This window comes from Pelodiscus sinensis, chromosome 12 (genome assembly GCF_049634645.1).
Source record: "Pelodiscus sinensis isolate JC-2024 chromosome 12, ASM4963464v1, whole genome shotgun sequence".
Lineage (NCBI taxonomy): Eukaryota > Metazoa > Chordata > Testudines > Trionychidae > Pelodiscus > Pelodiscus sinensis.
In genome coordinates this window covers 19,854,261-19,880,654 of record NC_134722.1, presented here as the reverse complement: position 1 = coordinate 19,880,654, position 26,394 = coordinate 19,854,261, and the positions used below count along the sequence as shown (strand labels likewise).

The 26,394-nt window shown below is 45.5% G+C and overlaps 1 protein-coding gene across 8 annotated transcripts in view; it reads left to right on the top strand.

The window, feature by feature from the left end:
• The window catches only part of TERB1 (telomere repeat binding bouquet formation protein 1), a 74,098-nt gene extending 50,010 nt beyond the window's left edge, over positions 1–24,088 (top strand). For 3 of the 8 annotated variants that reach the window (XM_075940053.1, XM_075940047.1, XM_075940049.1), the window contains 8 exons: positions 9,638–9,705; positions 11,210–11,302; positions 13,886–14,056; positions 14,639–14,728; positions 19,533–19,649; positions 20,092–20,228; positions 22,409–22,624; positions 23,559–24,088. In XM_075940053.1, the coding sequence (XP_075796168.1) occupies positions 9,638–9,705; positions 11,210–11,302; positions 13,886–14,056; positions 14,639–14,728; positions 19,533–19,649; positions 20,092–20,228; positions 22,409–22,624; positions 23,559–23,585 (919 nt within the window). In that variant the 3' untranslated portion in view covers positions 23,586–24,088. The remainder of the gene's footprint in view (positions 1–9,637; positions 9,706–11,209; positions 11,303–13,885; positions 14,057–14,638; positions 14,729–19,532; positions 19,650–20,091; positions 20,229–22,408; positions 22,625–23,558) is intronic. The other 5 variants (XM_075940052.1, XM_075940050.1, XM_075940051.1 and 2 more) reach the window with 5 other exon arrangements.
• Positions 24,089–26,394: the final 2,306 nt, after the last annotated feature.

Genomic DNA, 26,394 nt, shown 5'->3' with positions numbered 1-26,394 from the left:
TAGTGTGCACATCCTCGGGAACCTGTACAGAAAGCTGCAGGTGGGAACTTTCTTTCCAGACCACTAGATTGCAATGGGGATGTGAAAATGCCCATTGTGATCCTGGGAAACCCAGCTTATCCCGTGGGCTATGTCTAGACTGCAGAGCTTTTTCAGGACACCAGAGGTATCCCGGAAAAGCTCTGCCGCATCCAAGGAACGCGTCTGCTTTTTTGGAACAGTTTCCAAAAAAAGTGGACATGTTTTTTCTGCATCCCTGTATTCCTCTCAGTGAGAGGAATACAGGGATGTTCGGAAAGAGGAGTTTTTTCTGAAATTTGGCCTGGTGAGAAGGGCCAAATTTCAGAAAAGCCTCTTTTGGGGGAAAAAAGTGGAAAAAGATAGGCAAAGTGCGGTTCACAGTTTGCATGTCTTTTTCTGACTTTTCTCAGCAGTCTAGACATAGCCTTACAGCCCGAGTTCATGAAACTGTGCACAGGGCACCTGTACAGCAGTAAGGAGAGTTTTAACAACAGTCTGAGCAGGTGCCACATGGTGGTTGAATGCACCTTTGGCAGGCTAGACTTCACTGAAAGTTAGTTATTCCCATGGTTATTGTGGCTTGTTGCACTTTGCATAATTTGTATGAAAGTAAGGGGAAATTGTTTGCTCAGAGTGGAGCACTGAGGTAAAGTGTTTGGCTGCAGAGTTTGAAAAGCCAGACTCTAGAGTTTATTAGATGAGCTCAAAGAATTGCTGTTGTTATCAGGGATGCTTTGAGGGTGCACTTTAAAAATGAAGGGTTTTAGTAAAGAACAGGCTGCCCAGAGGCAGATGTGGTAAAAGGGCACCTTTTATTGCTGATACTCATTCCATCTCTGATCCTGCCTACCTCAAGTACCTAACTCAAGTATACCTTTTTATCTTAGAGTAGGTCTACACAGCAAAGTTATTTCGAAATAACAGCCATTATTTCAAAATAACTTTCCTAGCATCTACACAGCCAATCCACTATTTAGAAATATAGCGGAGCGCTTATTTCGAATTTGGTAAACCTCATTCTGTGAGGAATAATGCCAAACTCGAAATAGCTAATTCGAAATAAGTGCTGTGTTGATGTTTATTTCGAAATAGGGGGCCTCCAGCCCTTCCCAGGGTGCCGTGGTGGCCACTCTGGGCACAACCAGGAAAACTTCCTCTCCTCTCCTCCAGCCCTGGAGCCCTTAAAGGGGTAGACTCTGGCCACAGTGCCTGTGGCAGCTCCAGACCTGCCAGCACAGAGCCAGCAGTCGCTGCCCCTGACCCAGTGGCCCCACTATGAGCCAGGCAGCCAGTGCCAGCCAGCCCTCCACTGCTCCCAGGAGCCTGCCAGGACCCGGAGAAGGCGGGTGCCTTCCTGGTCCAGTGCAGAGATCATGGACCTGATTGAGGTGTGGGGGGATGCCTCCAACGTCCATGATCTCTGCACTAGGCGGAGGAATGTGGCTGTCTATAGATGGATGGCTGACAGCCTGGCCACCAAAGGCCACGTGCAGCCAGGAGCAGGTGCGCATGAAAATTAAGGAGCTGTGGTAGGCCTATGCCAGGGCCACAGGGGGCAGCTCCCAAACAGAGGCAGACACCTGCCCCTATTTTGACACCCTGAACTGCATCCTGGGGGGCGAGAAGGTCTGTGCCACCCTGGGGGTCATCAATCCTGGAGCAGAGGGACCTGACCAAGGCACGGAGGAGGAGCGCCAGGAGCTGCAGGAGCCAGAGGGAGCGTGCCACGCAGCCAGGCCCCCAAGCTGTCCCAGCAGACCCGTCACTAGTGTCATCCGGGGAGACAACAATATGTGAGTGCCATCATTGTCCCCTTATTGCGGGGTGGGGAGGGAGAACAGGGACCATGCGCATGGGCCTTGCTTACCACAGCTCACGCAGCAACCTGTGCACGTGCGAGCATGTGCCATGCCACCCCTGGACACATGCTTGCTGCTACACAGGGGCCTTGGGCTGTTAGCCACACACGTATGTGAAGAGACATGACATGCTCTTGACCCCAGGGTGGGACACAGCAGGACGCCCTCCCTCCAAAAGGCCATTCTACACAGAGGCTGGGGACATCTCCCCCTACCTCACCCACACTATGGACAGCACGGGCATGGGTGTGGTCTCTGGGCAGCTCCCACTCCCAGGGATAGCAAGACATTTCGAACATGCAAGCACATCGGCTCTGATGGTGCAGGGAACGATCATCCTCACCTTGCAGAGGGGGGTTGGGCTTCAGCCACTGCGTCCCCAGGGTTAACCGACCACTTCTCTTGTTTCTTCACAGCCACACCAGCTGCATGTTCAGGGCACACCATCCCACCCGGGACATGCTCCCGCACCCAAGGGAAAGTGCACTCTGCAGGACCACCCGTACAGTGGAGGGGTACCGACAGCAGCACCTGGGGGCACTGCGAGCCCTGCACTGCACCCTCCAGAACTGGGTGCAAGAAGATCTGGAGCTCCGGCAGGAGCAGGTTGCCCAGAGCCGTGCCATTTGCCAACACCTGCAAACCCTGGTGCAGAGCGTGCTGTCTCCTGCCGCTCCAGCACCTGCTGCCTCCCCAGCTACCGCTCCTCCTCTCACTTCTTCTTCTCCTCCTGCTTCTCCCTCCACACCCTCCGTCCCTTCTATGTGCTGGGAGACAGTTGGCCCAGCAAGACCCCCCACCCCTGAGCCCTGAGCTTCCTCTCCCCCTTCTTCCCCTGGCTTCCCCCTTCCAGCTCTCCTCCCAGGTTTCCCCCTCCCCTCTCCCACCCTTTCTGCTCCCTTCTCCCGCCTCCTTTCCCCAGTCTCACCAGAGTTTCATTCCCCCCTCACTCCCAGTTTTGTTAAATAAAGACAGTTTGAGTTTATGGAAAAATGTGTATTTTATTTTATATCAGGAAGGGGGGTTGGGGAGGATACGTGGGAGGACATGAGGGAGGAATGAGGCACAAGCCCCCAGTGGGGCAGACCAGGGAGACTGTTAGTGCTCCTCAAGGTGGAAGCTCTTCCACAGGGCCTACTGGATACTGACAGCCCCCTGATGGACCTCCCAGATGGCAGCCTGCAGAAAGTGCAGCCAGACTCGCAGCAACATGTCCAAGAGAAGCAACAGAGTGCCCAGGGGTAGCTCTGGCTCCATGTTGCAGAGTTCAGGGCAAGCAGAGCACGCAGAGACAAAATGCTTTGCTGACCTTCATCGAGGTAGGCAAGTAAGCAAGGAAACCTGAAAACCGGAGGGTGGGGGGTGTCCCTTTAAGCACAAGCCTCAGGTAGCCTCAGGCAGTAGCCACACAAAGACACTCCTGACCTGATGCCCTGCTGGACCTGGTTCTGGCCGGCCTTAAATGCGATTCAGCGACCACTCAGTGTGGACGTGCTATTTCAAAATAGCAAAACGCAATTTTGAAATGCATTTTGTGTGTAGACACATTATTTCGAAATAACTTGTTTCGAATTAACTATTTTGAAATAAGATATTTCAAAATAAAGCTGTAGTGTAGACGTACCCTTAGATAGCATATAAATAAATGTATCAATTATATCACTCTTTAGGCCGGAGTAGAGAACCTTTTTTGGGTTGGGAGCCGCTGACCCATAGAAAAATCAGTCGGGGGCCGCACACAAGTGAGAAGTAAAAAAATAAAAATAAAACAAAGCCTCACTGAAATGCCCCCTGACTGAGAAGGAGAAAGATACTCCCCACATTCCCCTCATACACCAGCGCCTAGGGGAGCCCAGGCTAGTAGATTTTGTGTGCTCCAGCCCCAGGGTGAGGCAGCAGCGGGGGTCGAGTGCCAGCACAGGCTCCCCAATGATGAGGGGAGCCCTGAGCCTTGGGGGCAGAAGCACCAGGTATTTTACCCCTTAGTCACCGGGTGCTGGTCAGCACTCCTCCTGTCCACCATCACTCTATGTTTTAAGAACAGGTTAGACAGACACCTGTCAGGCATAGTTTAGTTGTACTTGGTTTTGCCTTATCACAAAGGGCTGACTTGATGACCTCTCAAGGTCCCTTCAAACCTTACATTTCTGTTATTTTTAATTTGAAATTTGGTTCATCGGCAAGAGGTGTCCCTGAGGGTGCTCCACATAGGTGTTGAGCGCCCCAGCACTTCTGAACATATTTTTCTCAGCAGTCTATCAGGGACCATGCATGTGCAGCGCGCAGGAGCCTCCCTCAGTACTATCGCGCTTGCACAGCCACCCCTCCCTTCAGTTCCTTTCTACTGGCCCCGGCTTCAGATTGAACTCTTCTGCTCGCAAAGACTTCTCCTCACACATTACTTTCTTCAAATAGTTGATTAGAATTAACTTTCCTCCACAGTTCTTGTTAATAGTTATTTCACTTGTTTAGAGTTAGTTTAAACCCCCCCCCTGCAGTCTTGAACTGTGATCTCCAGCCACCCGGCTTTAAAGCTGCAGGCTCTGCAAGAACTTAATGCCTGTCTTCCACTGTGCTAACCTGAAAACATGCAAAGGCAGAGAGCTGCGACTTAAAATGTCCTTCACTGATAAGGACAAAACGCCATACCTCTGACCCGGGCTTGGGTCTGAGCAACACACCCAAGAGGCAAACGTCCCCTAAGCCATTAAAGGCAGGGGTGAGCTCTGTTAATCAGCAGCCCAGAAAGTGGCTTGCTGAAGGGAGAAAGTCACACTGCTTAGGCAATAACTGCTTGAATATGTTTGACTACCCAGGGACTTCGAGGGAGTACAAAAAGGGCAATAAAAATGTAAAAAAGTGCCCTTACTGAGGCAACAGGTCTTCCTGTGCCTGCCTCACACTCGGCGCTGTCTGACACATCAGTGCAGTGCATGCCCTTTCACTGGCCATAGGAGCTCTTCCCTCTCCTATCACAGCACCGAGAAATTCCCTCACAGACCAACCCCCAGCTTCTGGGGCAACACCTCAGAGGAGCGCTGCCTCAGCAGTGCTGGCAATTTACAGTCAGCAGAGCTATCCACGCTACATACTCCCCTCATTAGCCACAAGGACCACAAAGACCTGGCAATTTCTTCCACTTTACATTTGCCTAACTTGACTGATAACATACATCCTCAATCTCCATTCTCTGATTACTCTGACTTCACCTCCCCCCTCTCTGAGGACGAGGTAGAGTGTTTACCTGGTTTTTCACCTCAGCCATATATGGAGGGCTCTATATGGTCTGCTTATCAGCAACAACCAGATTTTCTTAGTGCACAAATGGCTCCCTGGGCTCCTTATTTTTGGAGCCTATGCTTTGTCCCTCCCCCCTCCTGTGGCAAATGTTCAATTAATCACCTCGACAATATAAAAAAAAGACCATGTAAGACCAAGCATATGGCAAAACCCTGCTCTCCTTTAAACTGGTCACCCCACATCTCTATGAGGGGAACTGACAGCGAAAGCCATTGTTCTCCAGTGTCAGCTTCTACATCTCTACTACATTCAAACGCAGCCTCAGCCATAGAGCAGGCAATGTTACCACCTACTACTCATACCACCAATGAGCTCTCCTCTTACCAAGATTTATTTAAAAGAGTTGCTATTGATTTCAATACACCTATGAAAGAAGTTCAGGTTGCTCAACATGAACTCACTAACATCCTCCAGCCCAGTACAGCAACAAAAATGGCACTTCCTATTAATCCAGCCATCTTGGAGCCTGCTAAAACTCTATGGCAAACACCTGCATCCATCCCACCAACATGCAGGAAAGCCGATTGAAAATACTATGTTCCCCCCAAGGATTCTCAATTTCTGTTTTCACATCCCTGACCCAACTCCCTCATAGTAGATGCTGCACAGCAGAGGAACAAACAACAAAATCATTCCATGCCATCTGAAAAGGACAATAAACATCTAGACATGTTTAGAAAAATGGTTTATGCCTCTGCCACTCTTCAGATGAGAGTGGCGAACTATGTTGCTTTATTAAGTAAATACAACTTCAATAATTATACAAAATTCAATACTTTTATTGAAGATATCCTTGACAGCAAAAAGGCACAGTTTCAGGCTCTCATCTCGGAAGGTCAGATAATATCGCGAATAGCCCTGCAAGCCACACTTGACACAGTGGACACAGCTACAAGGACTATAGAAACAGCAGTCATGATGAGATGAGCCTCATGGTTCAACTCCTCTGCCTTTCCCCTCCAATTGCAACCATCAGTAAATGACTTTCCAGTCGATGGAGAAAAGCTGTTTTCTGCAAACACCAATGAGCTGCTCCAATCGATGAAAGATTCCAGAGCCATATTGCGGTCACTCAGTATCCAAACACCTATGACAAGACAGTACAGGTACCAACCATATCAGAGACATAGGTACCCAACAGTTCACTTACCAGTACCAGAGACAAGACCATGCCCTATACCACCAGAGGGGGCGCAACAAGCAGCACAGACTTTGCCCTCAGACTAATAACCCCAACCGCTCATCCCAACCAATTTGAAATAACAGTCAAAACTACACCATATGCACCAGAGCTTGAGATTGGTTCCAAACCTTTTCTATTTTGTTTATTACCTTTCCTTTCAAATTGGGTATCTATTACCACTAATAAGTGGGTAACTCAAACCATTTCCCAAGGTTATACCATCCCCTTTCTCTCTCCCCCCCCCCAACCATTCACCCCATCCCTCTTCAGGGACCCCTCTCATGAAATCATACTACAACAAGAAGTGGACCACCTTCTCAAATTAGGAACCATAAAACCAGTACCCCAAGAGTTCCACGGAACCGGTTTCTACTCGCATTATTTTCTTGTAGAAAAGAAAACAGGCGGTTGGAGATCGATCCTTGATCTTTGGTTACTAAATGAATACATAAGGAAACAAAATTCAAAATGATCACCCTAAATACTATTATCGAAGCTCTGTGGTCTGGTGATTGGTTTTCCTCTCTTGACTTGCAGGATGCATATTTTCATGTATCCATTTGCCCCTCTCATAGACGTTTTCTCCGTTTCACTTTAGGTCTCTAACACTACCAGTACACGGTACTGCCCTTTGGTTTCTGCACTACTCCAAGGGTATTCACGAAGATGATAGCAGCTGTTGCTGCTCACCTCAGAAAACAAGGAATCACAATTTACCCGTACTTAGATGACTGCCTTATCAAAGCGAGGATCAGTCAAGACTGTTATCAAGATACCATTACTGTGATAACCTGCCTTCACTCATTAGCCTTCCTAAAAAATTATGGCAAATCAACACTCATGCCAACCCAAACAATCCAGTCCATCGGAGCTCAGCCAGAGCCTCTTTACCGACAGACAGATTCACTCGCATCAGTCACCTTGCAAAATCGCTTCAAGAGATGCCAGTAGTAAGGGTTTTCAACTGCCTTCAACTGTTAGGTCACATGGCATCATGCAATCCTGTGGTCCCAAATGCATGTCTCTTTATGAGATGCCTCCAAGGATGGCTTTGATGTAAGTACAAGCCGCATGTCCATCATATGAACAAAATGCTCACACTTCCACAACCAGTAAAAGCATCCCTACACTGGTGGACAAAATCATCCAACCTGTGCATAGGCATCGCCTTTCGAACCCTGGACCCCTCTAGCTGTCACTACAGACGCATCCCTTATGGGTCAGGGTGCCCATACAGAAGGCCGCATAGCACACGGCCTATTGTCTCTGGCAGACCGCATGCTCCACATCAATGCCCTTGAACTCAGGGCAGTTCTCCTGGCATTCCAAGAACTGTTTCCCAATGTCATGGGAATGCACATAAAAATATATACAGACAACACCGCATGCATGTTCTATATACACAGGCAAGGTGGTGCCCGTTGGTGTCTAGCCACCTTTCTGGGGTCCTCAATTCAATGAGAGATGCCCTCAGCAGAGCCCTGCCACAAGAGTACAAATAGGAACTCGACTATGCTTTCCTCAGCAACATATTCAATTGATGGGGTCTCCCAGATATAGATTTATTTGCCACCTCAATCAACAAAAAATGCCCAAGTTATTGCTCCAGGGCAGGCATGGGCAAAGGGTCCTCTGGGGATGCTCTTATAACCTGAAATGCACTCCTACATTACACTTTTCCCCCATTGTCTCTCCTCAACAGAGTCCTTGTAAAGATTCTGAACGACAAAGCAAAAGTTATCTTCATTGCACCCGGTTGGCCCTGACAGCCGTGGTTTCCCCTTCTACACAGGCTAGCAATACATCAACCAATCACGCTTCCAAACAATCCCAACATTCTCTGTCAACCAGGGATCATGTATCCTCACCCACGGTTTCGCACTCTCCATCTCAAGGCGTGGTACCTAGATGGTTCACGGGCATAGAACTGCAGTGCTCTCAACAAGTCCGTGATGTCCTCTTACAAAGGAGCACCTGTAACAAGAAAAACATACCTGAGCAAATGGACTCAATTTGTTCACTGGGCAACATCTCGTAACATACGACCGCAAGACGCTCCATTTCCTGATGTATTGGAATACCTGTTACACCTCAGACAATCACATCTCTCTCTCAGCTCAATCAGGGTCCACCTAGCAGCCATTGCAACCTTCCATGCAACAGTGGAAGACACCACAGTCTTCGCACACCCAGTAACCAAGCAATTTTTGAAAGGTCTGCAGGCTCTATACCCAGAGGTGGCACTCCCTCAAGAGTCTTGGGAATTACACTTGGTACTAACAACCCTCACAAAACCGCCATTTGAACCCATGGCAACATGTTCCCTATACCATCTATCCTTAAAGACGGCATTCTTGGTAGCAATAATATCAGCCCGCAGAGTGAGTGAGATGGCTGCCCTGATGGCAGAACCACCTTTCACGATCTTTTTTAAGAACAAGGTCACGATGCGACCACACCCAAAATTCCTGGGGATGGATTTCTGTGGCTGGAGGCCAGGAGGTTGGGGGCCGGGAGGCAGGGGGCTGGCGATGGAGTTCTGGAGCTAGTGGCTGGGGATGGAGTTCTGTGGCTGTGGGCCAGGGAGCTGGGGCTGGAGTTCTGGGGCTGGGGCTGGAGTTTGGGGGCTAGAGAGAGGGAACAGGGTGCCAGTCGGGGGGGGGGGGGAGAGTCCCCTGCACCCACCTCCTCCCAAGATCCCCCCCCCCCACAGAGAGAAGCAGGCATGCGCCTCTCCCGGGGCGACCCCCCCCCTCCCGTGGTGCAAGCCAGCGCCTGCCTCCCCTGGGGCTGACCCGCCCCCCCCCCCCGCGGGGCAGAGGAAACCCCTGCATTTCTCCTCCCCCAGGGCCAACGACCCCCCTCCTCCTGCGGCACAGGGGAACCCCCCCCTCCCGCCCGGGCGCTGCCTTTCCCAGGACTTCCCCCCCCCCCCCCCGGCTGCAGGGAAGTTGTACTCCAGGTAAGGCACTGGAAAGGGAAGGGGAAATGGAAGGGGCAGGGTTTGGAATTTGACACTCCACGTAACTTGGTGCCCTAGGCAGCTGCCTAGTTTGCCTATAGGCACAGGCCACCCCTGGTACTGAGGGAGGCTTTTGCGTGCCGCGCATGCGCGGCCCCCGATACACTGCTGAGAAAAATCCATCAAGAAGCACTAGGGCGCTCAACACCTGATGTGGAGCACCTCCAGGGACACTCATCTCAAAGAACGTCAGTTAAAGGAAGGTGAGTAACCTCCTTTTTTAACCTTGTTAATGTGGGTTTTTTTTTTCAGTGAATACGTGTTTAAAAAGCCAACACTGACTGTTAAAAATCTGAAACAGGCACACATACCAGGTACACGTAAGTGAAGTATATTTTTTTCCCAGATAATGTTGTTTGTTTTGGATTGTTATTGGAAATAAAATACGATCCATATTGCTTACTTTTAAAGTTATATTTTATCATACAGCATGTATCATACTGTATGTACACTTCCATTTCATTATGTGTAGCATTATAAAATTGTAAATATTTGCATAGATTTTGAATTGTATATTACATAACTATTAAAACTATTCTTTTGTTTAAATTTTATCTTCTAAAATGTTTTACTTCAATTTTTTGTAAAATAATTTCTAACATTACACAAGATGAGTTTAGACAAATGTTTTCTGCTGTATCTGAAAATTTATTTGGATTGAGCAATGCAATCATTCATAGTACAGGAGACATTTGCAGAATAGCTATTTGTGGTTCTGTGAAGTCACAGGTGTCTCTGAAGGGGCTAGCAGGGGCTGGCCCTTCTAGTGAGTTCACTGCAGCTTCTAGCCTCTGCAGTGAGTTTCCTACTGCTCCCAGCCCCTGCAGTTAGTTCAGGAACTGCTGGGAGCTCCCTGTGGGGTCCAGGAGCCATGGCTTCCAGTCGGGGGCGGCCCTCGACTAGCTGCCAGAAACTGGCACCCTAGGCGAACCATGCAAAGAGTGCCCCTTCCTTCCCCCCCCCCCCCAGCAGCACAGGGGAAGGCGGCCGACATTTGGCTTCTACAGAGCCAGATGACCCCCCCCCCTTCCTGTGGCAAGGGAAGCCAGCCGGCGTCTGGCTTCACCTGTCTGACCCCCCTGCAGGAGGGAGAGTTGGCGCCGGAGGAGACAAGCACTGGCCGGCTTCCCCTGCCGCGGAGGGAAGAGGGGATCAGCTGGCTCTCTAGAGAAGGCACACAGCCGGCTTCCCCTGCTGTGGCTGATCCCCTCCCTCTCCCCCCGCCCCCCGGAAGCCGGCAGGCATTTGGCTTCTCTGACGCCAACTCCCCCTCAGCGGCACAAGAAGCCGGCACCTGGCTTCTCCGGGGCAACCACCGCTCCTGCAGCAGGGGAAGCCAGCGCCCGCCCCCCCAGGTGCAGGGAAACCCCTCCCCCGCACGCCCTTCTCTCAGGACTGACTGTGACCCCCCTGTAGCGCAGCAGGGAATGCATGCTCTTGGTCATGGTGCTCCTCACAGCCAGGTAAGTCATTTCTGGAAGGGGAGGGGGAAATGAAAGCAGGCGCAGCAGATTCCAGGAACTTGGCGCCCCATCAACTTGGTGCCCTAGGCGGCTGCCTAGTTCGCCAATAGGCATGGGCCACCCCTGCACCAGTATTTGCAGATTTTGCCATTCACAGTGGTGCCAGAAATGCATCCACTGTGAATGACGAGGGTTTCCTGTACAAAAACTTGTTTTGATCTCTGCTCTGAATATTAGATAGATGAAGGAAGCAATCTTGGGAAGTAGCATTTAAGCATGTGTATTGGAGAAATTACCACCAGAAAGACAGTTTCCTTTTTCCATCCTAGTTGAAATTCTCTTTTTTTTTTTTTGCATTTAGAACAAGTTACAGTTTGTTTGGATTCAACAAACAAGGAAATAAGTATTCCAATTAATTCTGCATCTCCTAAAATGACAGATTTAAGGTGCTCAGGTAAATTACATTTATTGTAGACTTTTTATTATTGATATCATAACAATATTTTATGTCCCAACAGAAATACATTAAATTACTTGATATTACATCTGATTTGACACATTTACAATACAGGCAGTCCCCGGGTTACGTACGAGATAGGGACTGTAGGTTTGTTCTTAAGTTGAATTTGTATGTAAGTCGGAACTGGTACATATTGTAGGGGAAACTCTAGCCAAACATTTCTCCAGAGCTCAGTTTTATTCTCCCACACCTCACTTCCCTCAGTCCTTTATTCTCAAGCTGAGGTGTCTGCTGAGAAAAGCCGCTCCGCGTCTCCCTGGTCTGCTGGGGGGAAGCAGCTAGTGCGGGGTTGCCTCACCCCGTTTTTAAGTAGGGATCCGATGTAAGTTACAGGGACTGCCTGTACTAATAAATGCCTTTAATCTATTTTTCTCCCCAGTAATAAATTCTAATTGTCTCTTTATGCCACTGGACAGATTCACCAGCCAGAGTAATCTAAATCTAGCCCACACACTCAAGTTTAGGTCCACATCCCGTTACCATATAGAAACTATAAAAGCTCAAAATAATACACCTCACTGATATTTTTATGCTTTCTGTAAACAGAGAGGGGAGAAAATATACTCTTTCTCTGCTAAATAGGTCTCCTGACTACTAGGGATGTTAAATTTCAATTAATTAACTAATTGAGTAGTTGATGGAATTTCCATCAATCACTTGATTAGTCGATAAAGGTGGGCACTCGCTATCCCATTGCACCTCTGCCTTTGAAATGTACAAGACCCACCTGCGGCTCATGTACATTTCAAAGGCAGAGGCATGGAGGGAACCCACACAAGTGGGAACTGAAGCCATCCGTGCTCATGCAGGGTTCCAGCTGCTGCACCTCTCCCCTTGAAATGTGGCTCTTGTACATTTCGGCTTGCACCATTTCCCCGCTGCACCTCTGCCTCCCCTGCCCCTCCATGGAAACGGTGCTGGGTAGAACCGGCTTTTAAGCTGGAACTCCCCCAGTACAGACTCCTGCTCCCACTCTTGCTGCCTCTCTCTCTGATAGAGGCAGCAGGGGCTAGAGGGAAGCAACTAGTTGAGTCACTGTTTGACGAGGCAATCGACTAGCTGCTTACATCCCTATTGATTATTAAATCCCCAGCCTGCTCCATTGCTAACTCTGAGTCTCCCACAACTAGACATAGTCTCTCTCAGCAATTGCTGTTTGCAACCTTCAGTCACATGGCTGATGTGCTTTCTGAACTCAGTCCTCTCAGTATTAAAGGGCCAAGCCAACAAACTGATGTGTGTGTATGTGCCATAGGACCAACAACCTGTCACAGACTCACATTCTTTTTTTAAATTTATGAAAATATCTAACCTGTTTGGATATTTAGCTTATGGCTAAATTCTAGCATGAAGTCACAGCCATTTAATGGGAGCAATGCAAAATGTGCATTGGCTGTGCCACTGTTTAAAAGGTTGTACCATTCAATGCCTTTCATCTTTTGGATGGTGTTAGAAAAATGCTATCATCCTTCTCTGGCCACTTCATACAGTTTAGTATTAGTAGTGTCTCTGGTCCCTGGTCACAAGGACTTTTTGTACTTGGCTCCTGTGCATGGAAAGCACATAATGGACGCTGGAAGAGACTAAACCTCCACAAACCTTGCATACTACCACAGTGATGGATTGAGACGCCCTGAAAAATCTCCTGCCAGAGGGCACAGAGCTTGTTTAGTCTTGGGGATGCAAAGGGCAGGAGGAGAGAAGTGAGTGGAGGGTGGGGTTTTGGGGTAAAGGGGAAGAGTGGGGGTAGAAAAGGGGCATGGCCAAAGGAAAAGGGAAGAAAGGTCAGGTGCTTTGGGCTCAGAGTTCCAGCTAAGTCTAAGAGCTTGTTTGTCATCCCAGCTGAAGCTGAGAGCTCAACCCCATTTGGGGCCAAGCTCTCAGCTCCCCTATCCTGGCCAGGACCATGGGGGAAAGGCTGAGTTCTCAGCCCCCTCACCTTCTGGCGAGGGCCACAGTGGGCTGAGAGAAGCAAGCAGGGATGGGGTTTTGGCCAGAAGAGGCAAGGGGCTATCCCCCCCAAAAGAGAGGCTTCACCTACCACCCATGCCCCTGTTAGAGGTTGCTAAGTGAGCTGGCTCCTTGGGCTCTGTCTTGTGCCCTCTATGCATTTTTACATAAGGTCCATGCATAATCTGGGCCTTTGTGGATATAATTCATTTTCCATGGCCTTAATAAAAACTAATGTAAAAACATAAATTTCAGGGCCAATCTTTCTTGAGACGTGTACATGGAAATTTAAGAACAAATTGAACTCTTTGTGGGCAAAACAACAAATCTGCCAAATTTAGTGATAGCTCATAGAAATGCATGCTGGAACTTCAGAACAGGTGTTTGCTGGCTGTGACAAGGTTGAACATTGCAGAACCTGAAAGAAGAAAATTAAAATAAATATCACAATTTGGCAAGATCGTGGCATAAGCTCTACAATCCATTCTGAATATATTTTTAACAAATAAATGTGCTACATCAACATTTTATAAATGCTATTTCTACAACATAGGTTTTTTTTTCCAGGATGTATAACATCAGGACTGTCTTTCAACAGCAGAAATTTTAGCAAGATCTTGCATACTTGTCCACATCAGTGTGATCGTCACAAAATAATTCTTGAAGCTGAAGAGAGATATAAAAGGGGACTAAGAAAATCGATTATCTATAATAACAGTAGTTCTGAGGCTTTTAAGAGTAAATATAAGAAATTTATTATAATAGATAAAAGTATAGTTTAAAGGTATTTGTAATTAGTAATTTGTTTTGGCTGATTCTGATCTAATAATCTCACATTGGTGTAACTCCATTAATGTTACTGGAGTTAGTCATAATTTATACTGGCATATACCTGTATAATTACACCTCTAATCTTTGGGAGTAAAAACTACAGCGTACATCTACCTCTCTTGTATGTTCCTTGGCAATTGTCTATATCCTCAGCATGGACTTGAATGAGGTTGTATGTCCTCTTAGCCAGAATTAGTAAGTCTCTGCCTTCTGCCATTAGGAAAGAGGAGATTGTAAAAAAGATGAAATAATGAAGAGTGAATGAGTGCATGACAGCACAACAAGCCATTTCTCATACCAGTATCACTTTCTCAAGGATGTCAGAGGCTTATAACTCTTGATCAAAATGGAGGGTGAGGGAAAGTACATCCTCAAATACATGTAGCTTTCTACTGAAAAAAAGAAAAGAAACTGGATTTTTAGAATGAAACAATTTTTAATTGCCAGCATTTATGCTGATGATAAAATGTTTTGTCCTGTGCTTTCCAGAAATACTGTTGACCCCAGTTAAGAAAGGAAGACTGAATACAGAGTTGTCAACCTTCAAGAGCAGAAAAAGTCCTCAAGAAAATGTCCAAAGTAAGTGCCCAAGTGAGGCTCATGCAAAAACTCCTTATTGAATGAGTACTTCCATTACACACATACACAAGGGCATTTCTACATAAGCCTCCTACCCCAGATTCAGACTTGTATCCGGGCTTGTATTAATATGGGAAAACAGTACGTAGATGTTGTTGGTTTTTATGTCCTGGCTTGGGCTAGAGCTCTGGCTCTGACTTTCAAGCTGTTCCACCTTAAGAGCCTCTGCTCCAGCCTGAGCCACAGCATAAAAGCACCATCTACACCAGGGGTGGGCAATAATTTTTGAGAGGGGGGCCACACGCTTCCATGGTGTTGATGGAGATTGGGTGCAGAAGTGAGCTTGGGGTAAGGGATTGGGGTGCAGGAGGGAGAATGGAGTCTGGGAGGGAGTTTGGGTAAAGGAAGCAGTTGTGACCTAGGCCAGCAAACTGGGCTGCAGGGTTTTGGGATGTGTGACCTAGGGTAGGATGGGATTGTGATCTTGGGCAGGAGATTGGGATGCCAAATCTGGGAGGGAGTATGGTGCATGTGTAGTAGAAGGGCAGGAGTGGGGGGCAGAGGGTTGGGCAAGGGAGGGGCTCAGGTGTCAGAGGCAAGTTCTGGCCAGGATACTTACCATCCAGCAGCCAAACCTGCCTGCCTGCCTGCAGAGCTACAGGCTTGCAGAGTTTAAAATGTTTCTGCCTGCTCAGCCATGTACTTGAGTGAGTGACTGAGCAGAAAGATTGTGATTCGTCACTGCCTGTTATTCAGACAGGCAGCTCCCATTGGTGAGTTTCTGTCCAGAAACTAACCACTGGGATTGTACTTGGGGTGGGAGCAGCATCTGAATCTTCCCTCCTCCCCACTGGACTCACAAAGAGAAAGCACCCACAGATTGAGCAGTGTGTGGGGCAAGCAGGGGAGCCTGCCTGGGGCTTGCCACTGCCTTCACAGGCCAGATCCAGCCCACGGGCCATATTTTGCCCAAGCCTGATCTACAGAGCTATTTTTTAGCATACTAGTATGAGCACCACTAACACAAGTCTGTGGATCTTGACTTGGATGCTGCTCTCAGGTGCTGTGTAGACATACTATGCAAAACTTCATTGTGAGATCCTTTTTATGGAGAATTATATCCTCTTCTAGGTACTCTACAATAAATTATATCCTCTTCTGTGTATTCTATAATATTAAATAATACTATGACACTCCAATAATATAAATAAGACAATATCTCATTTCTGTGGAGCAAAAAACAGAGAAATAGTCATTATAGGCATTTTTGCTTTTATCAGAAGACAAATTTGTCTAATCAGTCTCTTGAATACTTGCTCTGGGGATCTAAAGGTTTGAGAGGGATATTAGTTAAGTCCAGTCCTGTACATTTTTTAATTTTTTTGACATCTGTATCCCATACTTTTGTACCTTTTTAAAAATCCTACAAACCCACATAGCCCTCTTCGTGTCTGCCATCTCTGAAAGAAACATGGAGCCTGTATAGCTCTGCACTACTGTCATAAGTATTGCAAGCACAGGATGCACAACCTTCCAATGTTTGCTGTGTCATAAGAACAACCAAATTACCAGAAAACATAGTGATTTCTTGGAGGACAGATTGTTCTGGAACTAGCAAGAACCAATTGAAGGTTGGTGTTCACAGATGGTGGAGCACTGCTTCTGGGCCTAACCAACTAGCAGAATGCCCTCATAATGCAGGCTTGCGATGAAGCGTATTAACTGCAGAACTTCTGAATGCACAGGTCCCCTTTGTTGGATCTGTGTGCCAAGCTCACAGCAGTCTTTCAGTGCAGGGACAGCAGAATGAGAGCTGCATTGAAAATGGGGAAACAAGTGCCAATCACATTGTGGAAACTTGCAATGCCAGATTGCTATCGATCAATGTGAAATCATTTTGAAGTTAGAAAATTCAATGTGGGGACTGTCATCATGGAAGCATGCAGGGCCATTAATCATCTACTATGCAGGACTGTGACTCTCAGCTCTGTGCAGGAGATAGTGGATGGATTTGCAGCAACGAGGTTACCAAAATGTGGTGGAGAGAGAATAACAGAGGGCATACATCTCCCTAATTAGCCACAGAGTACATCTGCACAAAGGACTACTTTTCTATAGTGATAGAAATGTAGCCGTGTTAGTCTGGGGTAGCTGAAGCAAAATGCAGGACAATGTAGCACTTTAAAGACTAACAAGATGGTTTATTAGATGATGAGCTTTCGTGGGCCAGACCCACTTCCTCAGATCAAATAGTGGAAGAAAATAGTCACAACCATATATACCAAAGGATACAATTTAAAAAAATGAACACATATGAAAAGGACAAATCACATTTCAGAACAGGAGGGGGTTGCGGGGGGGGGGGGGGGGGAGGAAGGAAGGTAAGTGTCTGTGAATTGACGATATTAGAGGTGGGGAGAGTGGGATGTTTGTGAGTTAATGGTATTAGAGGTGATAATTGGGAAAGCTATCTTGATAATGTGTAAGATAGTTCAAGTGTTTGTTCAATCCTCTTTGGAGAGTGTCGAATTTTAACATGAATGACAGTTCAGAGGATTCCCTTTCAAGTGCAGATGTAAAAGGTCTTTGTAGCTGAATGCAGGTGGTTAAGTCATTGAGAGAGTGTCCTTTCTGGTTAAAATGGCAAGAAACTGTTTTTTCTTTGTGATCTTGTCTGATATCTGTTTTGTGGGCATTAATCCTTTGGCGAAGTGTCTGAGATGTTTGTCCAATGTACATAGCAGACGGACACTTTCGGCACATGATAGCATAGATTATATTTCTGGATGCGCAGGAATATGTGTTCTTGATCTTATAACTCACTTGGTTAGGTCCAATAATGGTATCAGCAGAATGAATATGTGGACAAAGCTGGCAACGGGGTTTGTTGCAAGGGAAGGTACCAGGGTTGGTATTAGTGTGGTATGTCCTGTGGTTGTTGGTAAGAATCATCTTGAGGTTAGGTGGTTGTCTATAGGAGACTATGGGTCTGTCTCCCAGAGCCTCTTGGAGTATGGTATCCTGTTCCAGTATAGGCTGTAGTTTATTGATAATGTGTTGGACAGGTTTAAGTTGTCTACATAGCGCCAAATTTCGAAATAACCCACTATTCCGAAACATCCCTTGCTCCTCGTGGAATCAGGCTTATAGGGACATCAGAATAGCGAGCCCAAAATAACGGGCTTGCTATTAAGATGCGGGATAGCTATTTCGGGATTCTCCAGTATCCTGAAATAGCGTTACAGTGTAGACATAGCCTTATGGTTGACATAAGTAACGCAGTGTCTACCCTTGCATTGGGTCAACCTCAGTACATTTGCCGGGGCTCCATGGTACTTGGGGAGGTGATGTTAGTACATCACTGTAACGGGACACTTTTATTCATGGGAGACGAATTTAAGTGTCAATACAGGCATAGCCAAATCAACTATAAGGCTGCTTACATCAAAGTAATGAGTGCAGGCCAAGCTATTGACTTCAGTGGGTTTCCTCCTGATTTTCCACTGATGTAAAAGGAGAATCATGCCAGTTTTGTTGAAATGCACATAGACAGGTTAACAAAGTTACAAGAATATCAGTGTATGCCTGAAGACTGTCTACATATTCACAATTGCAAATTAAGTAAGGAATGTAAGGGTAAGTACAAAGTCAGAATATAGGAATATAATGAAAAGTACAAAGTCAGGTTTTTTACAGTATTTTCAAAGCACTTTTCTTGAAGTAAAGACCATTGTATTATAAATATTAAATGCAGAAAAGCAAGGAAATCTAGTGACCTCAATAAAGAAAAGTTTCAGCTTGATAACCTAGAAGACTGAAATCTTCTACCCATTCACAGAACAAGCACAGTGCAGGACAGTTGTAGCTATTCTGAAACTGCCTTCCAATAGTGTGCATAAACCTGACATATAGCAACAATTCTGAGAATGAGAAGAGAGGTCAGTATACATGGCTTATCCATTCTTTGGCCTCTTTGCCTTTACTTCCAGTGGTAGTTACTGCTGCCATTTGTGAGAAGAGGAATTTTTTGTGATGTATACATCTGCACTAAGAATTGGATTAAAACTCCCAGCTCATATCATAGCCTCTAAATTCAGTTCTATAATCTCTGTAATAAATGTCAGTCTGCTGGCTGTAGATATCCCATAAAATTTGAAAACTCTCATATTTCTGTTATTAAGATAATTCATGAAGGATTCTCATTTGTAGTTAAGTGATTGTGGTATCTTGGACACAGCATCAACCACATTCATACAGTGCTAAATTCAGCAGCTAGTGACTGACAGTGTTTTGTATTATTGTGACCATGGTTTAAAAAGAGTCTGAAGTTCTGCTCCAAAATCCCTGTTTAGGCTCCTAGATAAGTGCACTTGATTTTCAAACTTACTGAGCATACAGCTCTACCGACTAAAGTTAATGAGTCATCAGTGCTATTGAAAATCAGCCCACTTACTTAGGAACCCGGGCTCTTACTTTTGAAAATCTTGGGCTTACATTAGTGTCAAAACTAACAAATCACTCATACCTATTTACTAGCTAATTGGGTCATTTCCTCTCCAGATTCCAAAGTTTATTATTTTGTCCCAGAGAGATTGGCCTGCCAGTTAAATCTTTTCTAAATGACTGTCTATTTTGAATTCATTAGCCCCTTTAGATTGATATGACATGGATCTGGAAAGCAGAGGTTTCCTACCAGGCACATTCTTGCAGTTTAGCACAGATAAATTAATAATACAGATGGGAAAATGGTCTTTTCATTAATTTTAGTTTCTCAATCATTGGCTTGTTTGTTATGTTTTAAAAGGTATTCGTTTGACTCCTATGAAGAAAACCCAAAATAGTATTTCGAGTATAAATGGCAACCTCAACACTAATATTAATTTGCAAGAAAAATACAACTTAATACCTACATGCACAAAAGGTGAGTATTACCATAAAATTAATCACAGAATTCAGGAAGTTGTCAAATCAGTTTTACTCTGTCTCTAGTTGAGGGCACTGCAATTTGGTTGTGGTTCACATATCTATGCTTGTCACTGAAGAACAAGATAGGAGAATTTAAAATGATACATACTTCCAGTTTTAATAACTTCTGATGTTGACTTGTGAGCATAGTCATCTTTCATCTGTTTAATTGCTTCTACTGCACCTAAGATACAACCCTTTGTATAGTTAATGCATCAATGATAGTGTAGCCTTCATTCTGGGGAAAAGATATTTTTATCTTATTTGAGATATTTTTATCTTATTTGAGTATTAGAATTTATAAAATAAGTAGCATTCACATTTTTGTTAGAACTACGCTTTACAATTACCACATTCAGTTCTTGCTTAGATTTAATTTAATTTAAATTAACAAACAGATGGCCTTGTTCACAACTCCACAGCTCTCCAAACAGAACAAGATACACACTTGAAGAAACAAATCATCAAAGAGACATATAACATAAAATATCAAAGCTTGAATGAGAAAAATAAGTATTCATTTGATAAAGACGAGGTAAGTTGTATGAGGCTAGAGTACCCTCACATATTTGCATAAAATCCAAATAAAAGCAATAGCTATGTGGTTTTTAAAAATGTCTTTATTGTTATAAGAGTTGTCACTTGTAACAGGAACCAGCACCAACATGAATGGCCAAGTTGAATCCTAGTGTAAATAGGAGCATCTCTACTGATTGACAGTGCAGTTCACCCACTTATACAAGGGTTGTATTTAGGACTAATGTTTTTCAGCCCTTCACCCTCCTTTATGCACCCTGGGTCCCTGGTCCCTATGGCCATAGAGTGGGGTAGAGTGCTGGGACTGTCAGGTGTTTGAGTCAGGATATGGCAGCTGGAGATTGGCTGCTTGCCCTGGTTAGGGCAGGGGGCACACCAGTGGAGTCTGTGAGTGAGAGCAGAAAGGATGGGACAGAGTAGCAACAGCTGCTTTATACAGGCTCTTCTGAAATTGCCTTCCTACCATAGTTACTGCCTCTTTCCTCTGATTTCATTAATGGACCATGAGCAACAGAACCTAAGTATATGAGGTCTCTCCGAGAGACGCTGCTTCCCCATCTCCTCATGCAGCAGGGCAGACAGATTCACCACCCATCCCTCCAGATCCTTAACCTCTGGGCATGGTTTCCAAGTGATTCTCCTCAATAGAAACTGCATTCAATGATCAAACTAAGCATAATTTTACTGAACAGCTGTAGATTAACAACTAGAAAATCTTACCTGTATAAGTGGTGTAGATTCTCGCTCTGGGCTGAACAAAGGTCTGCAAACCCATCCACAGCACCACTCTCAGATGTTTTGGAATATCTTTTAAACCTAAAACACTCAGGTCTTTCAGTTAATTCATTAAAGGTTCACCTTGCAGCCATAACAGCTTTTTCATCAGCCCATTGAAAACAAATCAATCTTCACCCATCCAACAACAAAGGACTTAAGGACATTCAGAATACTTCTCCACCTGCCAAACTTCTAGTCCCAGCCGGGGTCCTCAGTTTAGTACTTTGTGCCCTCATCCATACACCATTCGAACCCATGGCTACATGCTCCACCTTTCAGTGAAGGTGGCCCTATTGATAGCTGTCACATCAGCCAAGAGGGTAAGTGAAATTGGTGCACTAATGGCTGATCCACCCTTCATGGTATTTTATAAAGATGAAGTGATTCTGTGACCACACCCCAAGTTCTTGCCAAAGGCATCCACCTCTTTTCATTGCAATGAACCCATGATATTACCCATCTTCTTCCCAAAGCCTCATGTCAATGCTAAAGAGGCTATGTGGAACATTCTCAATATGTGCAGAGTGATTGCCTTTTATTTGGACAGGACAAGGAGTCCTAGACTCTTCATATTCACTACAGAGAGATTCCTGGGTATGCGAGCTTCCACCCAGAAGTTATGCAGATGGATAGTGGACTGCATCTGGTTAGCCTACTCCATATTCAACCAAGAACCTCCACTACAACTATGTGCACGTTCCACGAGAGTTATGGTAGCGTCTACAGCCTACCTCTACAGTATTCCTCTTATGGACATTTGCAGAGCTGTGATGTGGTTTTCTGCTCTCACATTTGCCAGACATAACACCCTTGATACTTACCTATCCCAGGGTACCAGGTTCAGGCATGCTGTTCTGACTGCAGTCCAGGATACTAACTAGCTGAAGCACCTGCTTCCAATTGGGAATTGCTCTCTAGTCACCTACGGTGGCGCACCCACAGGGATATTCCTCAAAGAAGAGAGGGTTACCCACCTTGTGCAGGAACAGAGGTTCAAGATGGTTGTTGCTGTCGGTGCTCCACCACCTTCCTTCTTCCCGTCTGCTTCAGACATAGTTAATTTCTTCTGAGGCAGAGAAGGGATGGAGGGGACAGTTGGCTGCACATGCGTAGTAGCAGCACCGCACCGTCTGCTTTACATGCGCAACCTACTGGAGGGCACTGCTACCATAAATCTCTGCAGCACCCCAAATACTTAAGATGGAACACCCACAGGGACAATCATCTCAAAGAACCTCTGTTACTGCATAAGTTGAGTAACCCTCTCTTCTGTTATTCTGAAGACCTCTATAATATCAGACCTAACATTTAAAATGTGAAAAGGCATTCCTAATGACGTATCATTTTCACTTCAATGCTGTGTACTTTTGCATAATTTTAAATAAGTCAAAATACTTACAGAGCACTGAAAGTCTTTCATTGGACACATATGCAAGAGCTTTAAAAAGGAGTAAACGAAGAGTCCGAAAAGATTTTACAACAGAAGAAGTAAACTATCTTTTGAGTGGCGTCAGGAAAATGGGCCATCACTGGAATTCAATTTTGTGGTCCTACCCATTTCAGAAAGGACGGACAAATGTTGATCTTGCCAAAAAATACCACAAGTTACAGACTCAGGTAAGGGAAATTTAATTTTGTACGAGGCTCTATGCTAATGCAGGGGTGGGGAACCTTTTTTGGGACAGGAACCACTGACCCACAGAAAAATCATTCAGGGGCCACACACAAGTGAGAAGCCAAAAAAAACCCCTCATTGATGTGGCCCCTGACTGAGAAGGAGAAAGACTTCTCCCACATTCCCTTCTCACACCAGAGTCTAGGGGGGTTCAGCCTAGTTGATTTTGTGTGCTACAGCTCTGCAATGCCACAGCAGGGGAACTGGAGTGCCAGCACAGGCTCCCCAGTGCTTGGGGGGCCCGTGAGCCATGGGGGCTGGATCCAGGCAAGCCAGGGGCCACACAGAACATGCAGCCCAAGGAAGGGAAGGGCTAAGGTGCTTGTAAGCCACTTTGTGCCTTTCCAATTCTGGCTGCTCCCTTTTGTAATTACAATAGGTGTAGTAAGCTTCCTAACCTGTTGCTTACTGTGACTGTCTTCTCCAAGCTCTGTGCTGGGAGAGAACCACATCTAGTACTTTTAAAATATCTTAGCACCATTCTAGCCCCATTATTCAGAATACAAGGGCTAGAATGAGTGAGAATTTCACCCAGAATTCCTAGGATAGTCCAACTTGTTGACTAGGGTCTCTCAAGTCAGGAATTCCTGAATTCTAATTTCTGCTCTGACAGTGACAAACTTGGCTTGGGCCAAGTTTCTCTATGTGTAGATCAGTTATCTCTATTTGTAAAATGAAGATATTTATTTACTCTTTACACAGGGGTATGAAGAATTATTATGATTAGATAATACTTGTAGCATTTTTTATCAACTCTCAGGTATTCTTCCTCTTAAACATGTTTTAGAATGTTTACTAGAGCTTATATCATAATATAGTGTTGAAAAAACCAGTTTGTCTTGACATTTTCTTTTTTTTCTTTTTTACATTTTACAGAGGAGTGAAAATAAAGAAGATCTGTAATATCTTTCTAAAGTATTTTGTATTCTGTTTAAATAATTTGGAAGTTTAAATGACAGAATTATAGTATAAATGAATTAGATACAGTTAGTATACGCTCGAAAGACTTTATTTGGTATTTCTTTTATTGTGATTTATATAAAGCTAGGCTCTTATGTTCAGTGCCAGTATTCATGTACAGAAATAGTTTTGTTCTGTAGACTTAAATTTATTTTGATAGATATTTTCAGACTGCTAATGTGCTTTCCTTAAAATGTATACCAGTAAAAGGAAAATGCTTTAACTTTACAACAGAGGCATCCCCCCCCGCAAAAAACAAACAAAACTATCTGAATACAATATTCAACATGACATTCCAAGTGTTTAATTGTAATATTTGTACTTGGTTTAAATATCTCACTTGCTAAAACTATAGTGCAGACTATTTTGTCCTCTTTCATTTTTGTACAAAAGTTTAACATTGCTAAATTGATATTTTATGCCAGATACTGATACATTTTAAAATATTTTGTTGGCTCTGTTTTTATATTCTTGTTCTTTTCCATTCCACCCTTCCTTCCTGAGATGGAATAAGAGCAGATCATTATCTTTAAGATCTAGACCTTTGTACCTTCTTTTCTATTATATGTCACACTTGAAGATGATGTTTCACTGAGTTTATTACCTGACATAAGTTTATTTAAAATGCTCACAAGTTACTCATACTCTCTGTGTATAGAACTGATAGTGAAAGCTGATGAAGTTAAAAGAGCCCAATTATCATATACACAAACCGAGGTTAGTGACTGGGCTGCATGAGTGGCCCTCCCTCATCTTAGTGGGCTCAAGATTTTTATTTTAAGAACATTATTTATGTGCAATCCTTTGTAAAGCTCAATTATGGGCCCTGTATTTATGAGCTTACAATCAAACTAATTCTGTTTTGGATGTTCATTTAATTCCGTGTGTGTGTGAGAGAGAGAGAGAGTGTGAGAGAGAGCGTGTGTGCGTGTGAGAGAGAGAGACAGTGTGAGAGAGTGTGTGTATATTTATGTATGTGAGAGAGAAGCCATTGTTTCTTTACTCTGAAAAGCAGCAGGTGTTTTAAGCTAGTGTTCTTGTATTCAGATACCCCGTAGACATGGTAGTAATTGTGTTGGGAATGCCAGAAGGAGCCCTGATCAGAGGGCCTGAGCACTGGGAGATTGGACTAATTTAGCTGAACTCCCAGAAATAAGCAAACTAGAGATCAAAGTTATCTTAGGTTTCCTGCAAATGTGGAGCAGAAATACAAATGGTTGAAGGACCTTTGCAGGACAGAAGGACTGGTACTAGTCCTCATTTCTGTTAATTTAGTTTTTTTTCCTTTTGTCACTCTAGAGCAGATCCCTGCCCATAGTGCAACCCCCTTTTCTCCCCAGAGAAGAAGGCAGGCTGACATAGAAAGCAGTCCACAGAAGGACCAAGACATCTGATAAAACAAACAACCCCTTGTAACAGGCTCCCTGAGGGAGAGACTGGTTTCCTGTACAGCCTCTCCCAGGAGACTTCCATGAAGACCCCAGACGGATGACTGAGCTTGGATCTGGGCCAGTAACTTGATGTAGAGTTGTGGCAGTACTGTTGAGTTGAACTCTGGTTCTTCCTGAAAGAGATACATCTAAACATGACCTGGCCAGAGTGCTAAGTTACAGGATATGGGAGGACTAGCAGCAGACCTGAATGGCCAGCCAGTGGGGATGTATAAAGTAAAAACTTTAAAAAACAACAAATAGTCTAGTAGCACCTTAAAGATTAAAAAAACATGTAGATGGTATTATGAGCTTTTGTGGGCACAACCCACTTCTTCAGATGACCGGAGTGTTGGAAGTCCAGATCCAAGAAATGATGTTTTCTTAGCAGAGGCGTGGCGAAGGGGAGACAGGGAGGTGCAGTTGCTTCTGGGCGCCATGCTAGGGGGGCGCCAGCCTGGGATGGGAGCAGAGCGTACGCTGCGCCGGCCCACCTGACAACTAGATCAGTGAGCCGACAGCTGAGCCATGTGCTGCCGCCCAGAACACACTGTGAGCCGAGGCAGCTGACAGGAGCGGCCTCTTTTAAAAGTAAGATGAACTTACCTGACCGGTTCCTCCGGTGCTTGGTTCTGCCGGAGGGAGATTTGGTTAGGGAGAGCAGGGGGAGCGCTGGCTGGGGCATCAGCTGGTAGAAAACCTGCCAGTCTCCAGCGGCAGCCCATGGTCGGGCAGGCTAGGACCAGGGGGCACAGAGCAGGGGGTGGAGGGCCAGAGGTGTGTAAGGGCAGGCAGTGGCAGGGGGAGAGTGCAAGTGGGGGGTGGGTCTTGGGAGGAAGAGGTAGCTCAGGAGCATTTTTGGGGGGAGGGACAGTGTGTGTGTGGGGCCTTGGGGCAAGAACAGGAGGGTGGAGGATCACAGGTCTGGGTGCTTTTGCCCCCCAACCCCAATTTTTGGGCACTTCTGTAATTCTGGGCTAGGAGAGCTGGGCCCACCCCGGAGCAGTGGCTAGCCAAGGCAAGGGACAGTACATGTTCAGGATCCACAGTAAAGTGATGGCTTGGCTGGCGGAGAAGTGAAAAGAGCTTTGTAATTTGTGAACTCCGCCAGCAAGTGCTGGGAGCTGAGGCGTGGGGAGCCCCCTTCCCTGTATGCTGAATTTGCCAGTGACCCATTGCCTGACATTTGGTTCCCTGCCCACTGACTCAGCCACTCACCAGCTTGTCACTGGACCACCTCACTTGATTTCATAGGGTATGTCTACACTACCACCCTAGTTTGAACTAGGGTAGTTAATGTAGTAATACAAACTTGCAAATGA